The 12,081-nt window shown below is 38.0% G+C and overlaps 1 protein-coding gene across 4 annotated transcripts in view; it reads left to right on the forward strand.

The window, feature by feature from the left end:
• LOC144440294 (double-strand break repair protein MRE11-like) overlaps positions 1 to 12,081 on the forward strand; it is a 145,095-nt gene that overhangs the window by 48,938 nt on the left and 84,076 nt on the right. For all 4 annotated transcript variants that reach the window (XM_078129653.1, XM_078129654.1, XM_078129655.1 and 1 more), the window contains exons 8-9: positions 3,065 to 3,250; positions 10,140 to 10,386. In XM_078129653.1, coding sequence (XP_077985779.1) covers positions 3,065 to 3,250; positions 10,140 to 10,386 — 433 coding nt within the window. The remainder of the gene's footprint in view (positions 1 to 3,064; positions 3,251 to 10,139; positions 10,387 to 12,081) is intronic.

The following is a 12,081-nucleotide window of genomic DNA, read 5'->3' on the forward strand; positions in this document are numbered from 1 at the left end:
GTTGTTTTACCATCATGGTACCTTGTTGTTTTACCATCATGATGGTACCTTGTTGTTTTACCATCATGATACCTTGTTGTTTTACCATCATGGTACCTTGTTGTTTTACCATCATGGTACCTTGTTGTTTTACCATCATGATGGTACCTTGTTGTTTTACCATCATGGTACCTTGTTGTTTTACCATCATGATACCTTGTTGTTTTACCATCATGGTACCTTGTTGTTTTACCATCATGGTACCTTGTTGTTTTACCATCATGGTACCTTGTTGTTTTACCATCATGGTACCTTGTTGTTTTACCATCATGATGGTACCTTGTTGTTTTACCATCATGGTACCTTGTTGTTTTACCATCATGGTACCTTGTTGTTTTACCATTATAGTACCTTGTTGTTTTACCATCATGGTACCTTGTTGTTTTACCATCATGGTACCTTGTTGTTTTACCATCATGATGATACCTTGTTGTTTTACCATCATGGTACCTTGTTGTTTTACCATCATGATACCTTGTTGTTTTACCATCATGGTACCTTGTTGTTCTACCATCATGGTACCTTGTTGTTTTACCATCATGATGGTACCTTGTTGTTTTACCATCATGATACCTTGTTGTTTTACCATCATGGTACCTTGTTGTTCTACCATCATGGTACCTTGTTGTTTTACCATCATGATGGTACCTTGTTGTTTTACCATCATGGTACCTTGTTGTTTTACCATCATGATACCTTGTTGTTTTACCATCATAGTACCTTGTTGTTTTACCATCATGATACCTTGTTGTTTTACCATCATAGTACCTTGTTGTTTTACCATCATGGTACCTTGTTGTTTTACCATCATGATGGTACCTTGTTGTTTTACCATCATGGTACCTTGTTGTTTTACCATCATGGTACCTTGTTGTTTTACCATCATGATGGTACCTTGTTGTTTTACCATCATGGTACCTTGTTGTTTTACCATCATAGTACCTTGTTGTTTTACCATCATGGTACCTTGTTGTTTTACCATCATGGTACCTTGTTGTTTTACCATCATGATACCTTGTTGTTTTACCATCATGGTACCTTGTTGTTTTACCATTATAGTACCTTGTTGTTTTACCATCATGATGGTACCTTGTTGTTTTACCATCATGGTACCTTGTTGTTTTACCATCATGGTACCTTGTTGTTTTACCATCATGGTACCTTGTTGTTTTACCATCATAGTACCTTGTTGTTTTACCATCATGATGGTACCTTGTTGTTTTACCATCATGGTATCTTGTTGTTTTACCATCATGATGGTACCTTGTTGTTTTACCATCATGGTATCTTGTTGTTTTACCATCATGGTACCTTGTTGTTTTACTATCATGATACCTTGTTGTTTTACCATCATGATACCTTGTTGTTTTACCATCATGGTACCTTGTTGTTTTACCATCATGATGGTACCTTGTTGTTTTACCATCATGATACCTTGTTGTTTTACCATCATGGTACCTTGTTGTTCTACCATCATGGTACCTTGTTGTTTTACCATCATGATACCTTGTTGTTTTACCATCATGGTACCTTGTTGTTTTACCATCATGATACCTTGTTGTTTTACCATCATGATACCTTGTTGTTTTACCATCATGGTACCTTGTTGTTTTACCATCATGATGGTACCTTGTTGTTTTACCATCATGATACCTTGTTGTTTTACCATCATGATACCTTGTTGTTTTACCATCATGATACCTTGTTGTTTTACCATCATGATGGTACCTTGTTGTTTTACCATCATGGTATCTTGTTGTTTTACCATCATGATGGTACCTTGTTGTTTTACCATCATGGTATCTTGTTGTTTTACCATCATGGTACCTTGTTGTTTTACTATCATGATACCTTGTTGTTTTACCATCATGATACCTTGTTGTTTTACCATCATGGTACCTTGTTGTTTTACCATCATGATGGTACCTTGTTGTTTTACCATCATGATACCTTGTTGTTTTACCATCATGGTACCTTGTTGTTCTACCATCATGGTACCTTGTTGTTTTACCATCATGATACCTTGTTGTTTTACCATCATGGTACCTTGTTGTTTTACCATCATGATACCTTGTTGTTTTACCATCATGATACCTTGTTGTTTTACCATCATGGTACCTTGTTGTTTTACCATCATGATGGTACCTTGTTGTTTTACCATCATGATACCTTGTTGTTTTACCATCATGATACCTTGTTGTTTTACCATCATGATACCTTGTTGTTCTACCATCATGATACCTTGTTGTTTTATATTTTGTCAGTGTTCTCCAATATTTAGTTAATTATGTTTACACAGGTTTAGTAACATTTTGTTACTTGTTCTACAATATTTGTCTTCCTTTCAGCTGAAAATACTTTTAACAAAAAGATTTTCACCCTGAGTCAAACAAAACCCATAACTTACGTTGTATAATTATCCTTGCCTGAACAAAGAAAGTTAGAGGACGCAATTTGACCAGATTTGATGTATGGGCTGTTGTTACATATATTAAATTGCACATTGAAATTCTCTTTGAAACTCAAAGACATTAGACATTACTGCACCTGTCTTTCTCTCTGTATGGCTGGCCATGGACAGACCAACTACATACCAGAACAGTTTCTAGATAAACTAATATGTGTGTCTCTCTCTCCATAGAGCTAAACATGGACAGACCAACTACATACCAGAACAGTTTATAGATAAACTAATATGTGTGTCTCTCTCTCTCCATAGAGCTAAACATGGACAGACCAACTACATACCAGAACAGTTTATAGATAAACTAATATGTGTGTCTCTCTCTCCATAGAGCTAAACATGGACAGACCAACTACATACCAGAACAGTTTATAGATAAACTAATATGTGTATCTCTCTCTCCATAGAGCTAAACATGGACAGACCAACTACATACCAGAACAGTTTATAGATAAACTAATATGTGTGTCTCTCTCTCTCCATAGAGCTAAACATGGACAGACCAACTACATACCTGAACAGTTTCTAGATAAACTAATATGTGTATCTCTCTCTCCATAGAGCTAAACATGGACAGACCAACTACATACCAGAACAGTTTCTAGATGATTTCCTGGACTTGGTTATTTGGGGACATGAACATGAATGTAAAATAGAACCAGAACACAATAAACAACAAAACTTCTTTGTTAGTCAGCCTGGTAGCACCATAGCAACATCTTTAAGTGAAGGAGAATCCAGACAGAAGTAAGTCTTAACCCTTTCACCACGAGAACCCGGTATACCGGGACACGCTAGGGCGCCCACGAGAACCCGGTATACCGGGACGCCAAAGTTCATTCACCTTCATCACCGTAAAACTGTTCAACGGCAGCTATTGCTGCAAAATTTGCTGCCATAACTAGTTCCACACATGCGTATTAGCCTTGTTTATCTATACTGCCATTTTGAATGCGTGACAGTGAACGGTAACCAAGTACGGCCCAAAAAACGAGCGATCGTAATTTTTATGTGCGTTTTTCGCCAACAAAATCGAATTTAAACATGGCGGAGGTAATTAACGGCTCCCATAGCATGGTCTACGATAGAAATTATGGCACTGTCCTTGGATATTTCAACAGAATTTGACTTGAAATACATCGTTGAATGCAAGTGTTTAGCTGTGGGAACACATTGTACTCGCGTGTAAGCATCAAATTCCCGCTTCAGTCAATTTGAGCTGCCGGCAGCAATTTACGTCTGAATTTTTGAATGTCGGCAAATTTACGCAATCTTGTGACCGGTACCGACGCCCATACTAACGTCTTGGTTGTAATTTTTGGCTATAAAATGGATTATTTTGGTTTTATTTCTTTTTGTTACGGCTCAATAATGACTTGTAGTAATACAAACTCACTGTGCACAGGTCAGTGGAGGGAAACTTGTGCACGATTTTCCAATCGGATTTTTTACATGTGATTTTCAGCGTAAAATTCAAAATTTCAACATGGCCGAAGCAAAACTGTCTCCCCTAACATCGTTTACAACTTAAATAAAGGTGCTGTTCATAGAAATTTTCAATAAATTTTGACTGTCGATACATTGTTTTATACAAGGACATGGCTGTGTGAACTCAAAACAGTTTATGTAGGGATCAGATTGCCACAACGTTAGTTCAAAGTTCCGACTGCATATTTGCTCTTGAGGATAAGCATGTCGGCAAAAAGCGCCACTTTGGCACCCCGATTCGGACTCGCATACCTCCAACTTGTGGTCATTTTTTATTTATTTTGGGCATAAATTTAGTGGTAATTTTTTGTTGTTCTGTCAAATAATGAATTATATTTACTCAAACTAACTTTTCAAAAGGTATTGAGGTGACGACTTCAGATATTTTAGAACACTTTCATTGCCGGTGCGGCACAGACTATTGTGTCGTAATCGGATTAGTGAGCCGTTAATTAATTTCGTTCAAATTATTATGACATAAAATAACATTTTTTATCAAATTTTCGCCCATTTTGACCATACAACCAGAATATATTAGTTTTGTAGGAACATGAATGTTGGTATTTTGTATTTTATTTGTGATATAAATGTATTGTTTATTTGTGATATGACAATAAATAAGCAACACACAGTTTTTTTAACGAAATTTTATCATTTTAACCCAAATTCTAGCTGTATATTTGATGTTTGGATGTGTGTAATTGGAAGTGTAATGTAGAAAATTTATTTGGCTTTAAAATGATACCTAATTTTCAAAGATTAGGCAATTCTAAGTATTTTTATATCAATTTGATAACATAACACTCACTCATACTTTTATTATGTGTATGCTAATGAGGGGCCTAGTGGATAGCATACAGTCCCATGGGGAGAATAGTGGTGAAAGAGTTAAAGTATAGTTATGAAACCATAGCAACATCTTTAAGTGGAGGATGCCAAGACAGAAGTAAGTCTTAAAGTATAGTTAGACACTATGTCTTATGGTGTTGTTGTTAAGTGGCATCACTTTCACATCCTATCATAGATACTATGTCTTAATAATTATGGTGTTGTTGTTAAGAGGCATCACTTTCACATCCTATCATAGATACTATGTCTTATGGTGTTGTTGTTAAGTGGCATCACTGATGTAGTATAGTCCCAGTGTAGTAAAGTCTCAGTGTAGTATAGTCCCAGTGTAGTAAAGTCTCAGTGTAGTATAGTCCCAGTGTAGTATAGTCCCAGTGTAGTATAGTCTCAGTGTAGTATTGTCCCAGTGTAGTAAAGTCTCAGTGTAGTATAGTCCCAGTGTAGTATAGTCCCAGTGTAGTATAGTCTCAGTGTAGTATAGTCCCAGTGTAGTAAAGTCTCAGTGTAGTATAGTCCCAGTGTAGTAAAGTCTCAGTGTAATATAGTCTCAGTGTAGTAAAGTCTCAGTGTAGTAAAGTACCAGTGTAGTATAGTCCCAGTGTAGTAAAGTCTCAGTGTAGTATAGTCCCAGTGTAGTAAAGTCTCAGTGTAATATAGTCTCAGTGTAGTAAAGTCCCAGTGTAGTAAAGTCTCAGTGTAGTATAGTCTCAGTGTAGTATAGTCCCAGTGTAGTAAAGTCCCATTGTAGTAAAGTCTCAGTGTAGTAAAGTCCCATTGTAGTAAAGTCTCAGTGTAGTAAAGTCCCAGTGTAGTATAGTCTCAGTGTAGTATAGTCCCAGTGTAGTATAGTCTCAGTGTAGTATAGTCCCAGTGTAGTATAGTCCCAGTGTAGTAAATTCTCAGTGTAGTAAAGTCTCAGTGTAGTAAAGTACCAGTGTAGTATAGTCCCAGTGTAGTATAGTCCCAGTGTAGTATAGTCCCAGTGTAGTATAGTCCCAGTGTAGTATAGTCCCAGTGTAGTAAAGTCCTAGTGTAGTAAATTCTCAGTGTAGTAAAGTCTCAGTGTAGTAATGTACCAGTAGTATAGTCCCAGTGTAGTAAAGTCCCAGTGAAATAAAGTCTCAGTATAGTATAGTCCCAGTGTAGTAAAGTCCCAGTGTAGTATAGTCCCAGTGTAGTATAGTCCCAGTGTAGTATAGTCTCAGTGTAGTATAGTCCCAGTGTAGTAAAGTCTCAGTGTAGTATAGTCCCAGTGTAGTAAAGTCTCAGTGTAATATAGTCTCAGTGTAGTAAAGTCTCAGTGTAGTAAAGTACCAGTGTAGTATAGTCCCAGTGTAGTAAAGTCTCAGTGTAGTATAGTCCCAGTGTAGTAAAGTCCCAGTGTAGTATAGTCCCAGTGTAGTATAGTCTCAGTGTAGTATAGTCCCAGTGTAGTAAAGTCCCATTGTAGTAAAGTCTCAGTGTAGTAAAGTCCCAGTGTAGTATAGTCTCAGTGTAGTATAGTCCCAGTGTAGTATAGTCTCAGTGTAGTATAGTCCCAGTGTAGTATAGTCCCAGTGTAGTAAATTCTCAGTGTAGTAAAGTCTCAGTGTAGTAAAGTACCAGTGTAGTATAGTCCCAGTGTAGTATAGTCCCAGTGTAGTATAGTCCCAGTGTAGTAAAGTCCCAGTATAGTATAGTCCCAGTGTAGTATAGTCCCAGTGTAGTAAAGTCTCAGTGTAGTAAAGTCCCAGTGTATTAAAGTCTCAGTGTAGTATAGTCCCAGTGTAGTATAGTCTCAGTGTACATGTAGTATTGTCCCAGTGTAGTATAGTCCCAGTGTAGTATAGTCCCAGTGTAGTATAGTCCCAGTGTAGTAAAGTCCTAGTGTAGTAAATTCTCAGTGTAGTAAAGTCTCAGTGTAGTAATGTACCAGTAGTATAGTCCCAGTGTAGTAAAGTCCCAGTGAAATAAAGTCTCAGTATAGTATAGTCCCAGTGTAGTAAAGTCCCAGTGTAGTATAGTCCCAGTGTAGTATAGTCCCAGAGTAGTATAGTACCAGTGTAGTATAGTCCCAGTGTAGTAAAGTCTCAGTGTAGTATAGTCTCAGTGTAGTAAAGTACTAGTGTAGTAAAGTCCCAGTGTAGTAAATCCTAGTGTAGTATAGTCTCAGTGTAGTATAGTCCCAGTGTAGTATAGTCCTAGTCTAGTAAAGTCTCAGTGTAGTATAGTCCCAGTGTAGTAAAGTACCAGTGTAGTATAGTACCAGTGTAGTATAGTCTCAGTGTAGTATAGTCTCAGTGTAGTAAAGTACCAGTGTAATAAAGTCCCAGTGTAGTAAATCCTAGTGTAGTATAGTCTCAGTGTAGTATAGTCCCAGTGTAGTATAGTCCTAGTCTAGTAAAGTCTCAGTGTAGTATAGTCCCAGTGTAGTATAGTCCCAGTGTAGTATAGTCCCAGTGTAGTATAGTCCCAGTGTAGTGTAGTCTCAGTGTAATATAGTCTCAGTGTAGTAAAGTCCCAGTGTAGTAAAGTCCCAGTGTAGTATAGTCCCAGTGTAGTAAAGTCCCAGTGTAGTATAGTCTCAGTGTAGTATAGTCCTAGTCTAGTAAAGTCTCAGTGTAGTATAGTCTCAGTGTAGTATAGTCCCAGTGTAGTATAGTCCTAGTCTAGTAAAGTCTCAGTGTAGTATAGTATCAGTGTAGTATAGTCCCAGTGTAGTATAGTCCCAGTGTAGTAAAGTCCCAGTGTAGTATAGTCCCAGTGTAGTATAGTCCCAGAGTAGTACATGTATAGTCCCAGTGTAGTAAAGTCTCAGTGTAGTATAGTCCCAGTGTAGTATAGTCCTAGTCTAGTAAAGTATCAGTGTAGTATAGTCTCAGTGTAGTATAGTCCTAGTGTAGTATAGTCCCAGTGTAGTAAAGTCCCAGTGTAGTATAGTCCCAGTGTAGTATAGTCCCAGAGTAGTATAGTCCCAGTGTAGTAAAGTCTCAGTGTAGTATAGTCCCAGTGTAGTATAGTCCCAGTGTAGTATAGTCCCAGTGTAGTATAGTCTCAGTGTAGTATAGTCCCAGTGTAGTAAAGTCCTAGTGTAGTAAATTCTCAGTGTAGTATAGTACCAGTGTAGTAAAGTCTCAGTGTAGTATAGTACCAGTGTAGTATAGTCTCAGTGTACATGTAGTATTGTCCCAGTGTAGTATAGTCCCAGTGTAGTATAGTCCCAGTGTAGTATAGTCCCAGTGTAGTATAGTCCCAGTGTAGTATAGTCCCAGTGTAGTAAAGTCCTAGTGTAGTAAATTCTCAGTGTAGTAAAGTCTCAGTGTAGTAATGTACCAGTAGTATAGTCACAGTGTAGTATAGTCCCAGTGTAGTATAGTCCCAGTGTAGTAAATTCTCAGTGTAGTAAAGTCTCAGTGTAGTAAAGTACCAGTGTAGTATAGTCCCAGTGTAGTATAGTCCCAGTGTAGTATAGTCCCAGTGTAGTAAAGTCCCAGTATAGTATAGTCCCAGTGTAGTATAGTCCCAGTGTAGTAAAGTCTCAGTGTAGTAAAGTCCCAGTGTATTAAAGTCTCAGTGTAGTATAGTCCCAGTGTAGTATAGTCTCAGTGTACATGTAGTATTGTCCCAGTGTAGTATAGTCCCAGTGTAGTATAGTCCCAGTGTAGTATAGTCCCAGTGTAGTAAAGTCCTAGTGTAGTAAATTCTCAGTGTAGTAAAGTCTCAGTGTAGTAATGTACCAGTAGTATAGTCCCAGTGTAGTAAAGTCCCAGTGAAATAAAGTCTCAGTATAGTATAGTCCCAGTGTAGTAAAGTCCCAGTGTAGTATAGTCCCAGTGTAGTATAGTCCCAGAGTAGTATAGTACCAGTGTAGTATAGTCCCAGTGTAGTAAAGTCTCAGTGTAGTATAGTCTCAGTGTAGTAAAGTAATAGTGTAGTAAAGTCTCAGTGTAGTATAGTCCCAGTGTAGTAAAGTACCAGTGTAGTATAGTACCAGTGTAGTATAGTCTCAGTGTAGTATAGTCTCAGTGTAGTAAAGTACCAGTGTAATAAAGTCCCAGTGTAGTAAATCCTAGTGTAGTATAGTCTCAGTGTAGTATAGTCCCAGTGTAGTATAGTCCTAGTCTAGTAAAGTCTCAGTGTAGTATAGTCCCAGTGTAGTATAGTCCCAGTGTAGTATAGTCCCAGTGTAGTATAGTCCCAGTGTAGTGTAGTCTCAGTGTAATATAGTCTCAGTGTAGTAAAGTCCCAGTGTAGTAAAGTCCCAGTGTAGTATAGTCCCAGTGTAGTAAAGTCCCAGTGTAGTATAGTCTCAGTGTAGTATAGTCCTAGTCTAGTAAAGTCTCAGTGTAGTATAGTCTCAGTGTAGTATAGTCCCAGTGTAGTATAGTCCTAGTCTAGTAAAGTCTCAGTGTAGTATAGTATCAGTGTAGTATAGTCCCAGTGTAGTATAGTCCCAGTGTAGTAAAGTCCCAGTGTAGTATAGTCCCAGTGTAGTATAGTCCCAGAGTAGTACATGTATAGTCCCAGTGTAGTAAAGTCTCAGTGTAGTATAGTCCCAGTGTAGTATAGTCCTAGTCTAGTAAAGTATCAGTGTAGTATAGTCTCAGTGTAGTATAGTCCCAGTGTAGTATAGTCTCAGTGTAGTATAGTCCCAGTGTAGTAAAGTCCTAGTGTAGTATAGTCCCAGTGTAGTATAGTCCCAGTGTAGTATAGTCTCAGTGTAGTATAGTCCCAGTGTAGTATAGTCCTAGTCTAGTAAAGTCTCAGTGTAGTATATTACCAGTGTAGTATAGTCCCAGTGTAGTAAAGTCTCAGTGTAGTAAAGTCCCAGTGTAGTATAGTCCCAGTGTAGTATAGTCCCAGTGTAGTATAGTCCCAGTGTAGTAAAGTCCTAGTGTAGTATAGTACCAGTGTAGTAAAGTCTCAGTGTAGTATAGTCTCAGTGTAGTAAAGTCCCAGTGTAGTATAGTCCCAGTGTAGTATAGTCCCAGTGTAGTATAGTCCTAGTGTAGTATAGTCCCAGTGTAGTATAGTCCCAGTGTAGTATAGTCTCAGTGTAGTATAGTCCCAGTGTAGTAAAGTACCAGTGTAGTAAAGTCTCAGTGTAGTAAAGTCCGAGTGTAGTATAGTCCCAGTGTAGTAAAGTCTCAGTGTAGTAAAGTCTCAGTGTAGTAAAGTCCGAGTGTAGTATAGTCCCAGTGTAGTAAAGTCTCAGTGTACAAATGTACTAAAGACCCTCATTTGATATACAGACATCTGTTAGTAAGAGTACATGAGAAGGTTGTCAGGCATAGTAAAGTCCCTCATTTGATCTCTACAGACATGTTGCATTAGTTAGAATACGGGAGAAGGCTGTCAAGTGTAGCAAGATCGCATTGAATACAGTCAGACAGTTCTACATGGAAGACGTTGTTCTTGCCGATACAAGCTTAAATCCTGAAGATCACGATATAGCTCAGAAAGTTGAAGCATTCTGTATGGCCAAGGTTGAATCATTACTGGCGAGAGCTGAGGATGAACACACAGGAAATAGTAGACAGCCAAAACAACCTCTGATTAGGATTAGGGTATGTATTATATCTATATGGCCAAAAAAATACAATGTAGTTTGTTTCTGGTTACCAGACCCCCACCTAGTTTCTCACTGCCAAACCTAATTTTTTTATGTATTCAAGAAAAAAAATTAAGAAGAAATTGCACAAATTGTGAAGTCTCACGAGAAATAGTGGATGCGGAAACTGACATCAAGAAAAAAAGACAATATAAAACTGTTATTCCAATCTGTAATGGCTGTATATGTACATGATCTGATGGGAAGAAACCAATGAGATAGAGACCATTTGGAAAACAACGGAAAACATAACTACATTGTACATTAAACCAAATAAACACTCATACATGGGGGAAAAAGAAACTGAAAAAAAAAGCCTACCTACCCCATCTATTCTAAAATTGAGTGTAATCAGAACTACACAATTTTTTTTAGCACAACTGAACTGATACGGTTCAGTAGTGCTATTGGCATGGTAAAGTGTGTGTGTGTGTGTGTGTGTGTGTGTGTGTGTGTGTGTGTGTGTGTGTGTGTGTGTGTGTGTGTGCCTGTGTCTGTTTTTGTGTCTGTGTCTGTGTGTCTGTGTGTCCGTCTGTCTGTGTGTCTGTCTCGTGTATGTCTGTGTCTGTCTGTCTGTCTGTCTGTCTGTTTGTCTGTGTGTGTGTGTGTGTGTGTGTGTGTGTGTGTGTGTGTGTGTATGATATACACATCAGTGCTAAAAATGTGTCTTTTTGGTCAAAATCTTTAATTCCAAAACTACTAAGCAGATTGGGCTGAAATTTAATGGGGATGCCTCTGTGGGTGTATAGATGAAGAAATATTAAGCATATAATGATGTCATCCGTGATATGCAAATTAGGTGTAAAAATGTGAATTTTGGTCAAAATCTTATATCTGAAACAGTACTTTGTCATTGAGACTGACATTTGGTGAGATGTGAGAAGTGATATTCTACAGATTTTGTTCACAACATTTTGACACAATTGGCTATAGCAACAAGACCACACCCATAGCAAAAGCCAAATGCTCACATATATTGCAAAGATAACAACAGGGATTAATACACAACTGAATCAACATTCCAAAAATGTATGTAAATGTGCCTAGCAACAAGACCACACCCATAGCAACAGCAACATTGGCACTTATATTGCAAAGATAACAACAGGGTTGGATAGGCAACTGGATAGTCATTCAGCAAATGAACACCTATACCTAGTATTGCAAAGATAACAACAGGGTTGGATTGGCAACTGGATAATCATTCAGCAAATGAACACCTATACCTAGTATTGCAAAGATAACAACAGGGTTGGATAGGCAACTGGATAATCATTCAGCAAATGAACACCTATACCTAGTATTGCAAAGATAACAACAGGGTTGGATTGGCAACTGGATAATCATTCAGCAAATGAACACCTATACCTAGTATTGCAAAGATAACAACAGGGTTGGGTAGGCAACTGGATAGTCATTCAGCAAATGAACACCTATACCTAGTATTGCAAAGATAACAACAGGGTTGGACTGGCAACTGGGTAGTCATTCAGCAAATGAACACCTATACCTAGTATTGCAAAGATAACACCAGGGTTGGGTTGGCAACTGGGTAGTCATTCAACAAATGAACACCTATACCTAGTATTGCAAAGATAACAACAGGGTTGGATAGGCAACTGGATAATCATTCAGCAAATGAACACCTATA

The sequence above is a fragment of the Glandiceps talaboti genome, chromosome 9 (assembly GCF_964340395.1).
Source record: "Glandiceps talaboti chromosome 9, keGlaTala1.1, whole genome shotgun sequence".
Classification (NCBI taxonomy): domain Eukaryota; kingdom Metazoa; phylum Hemichordata; class Enteropneusta; family Spengelidae; genus Glandiceps; species Glandiceps talaboti.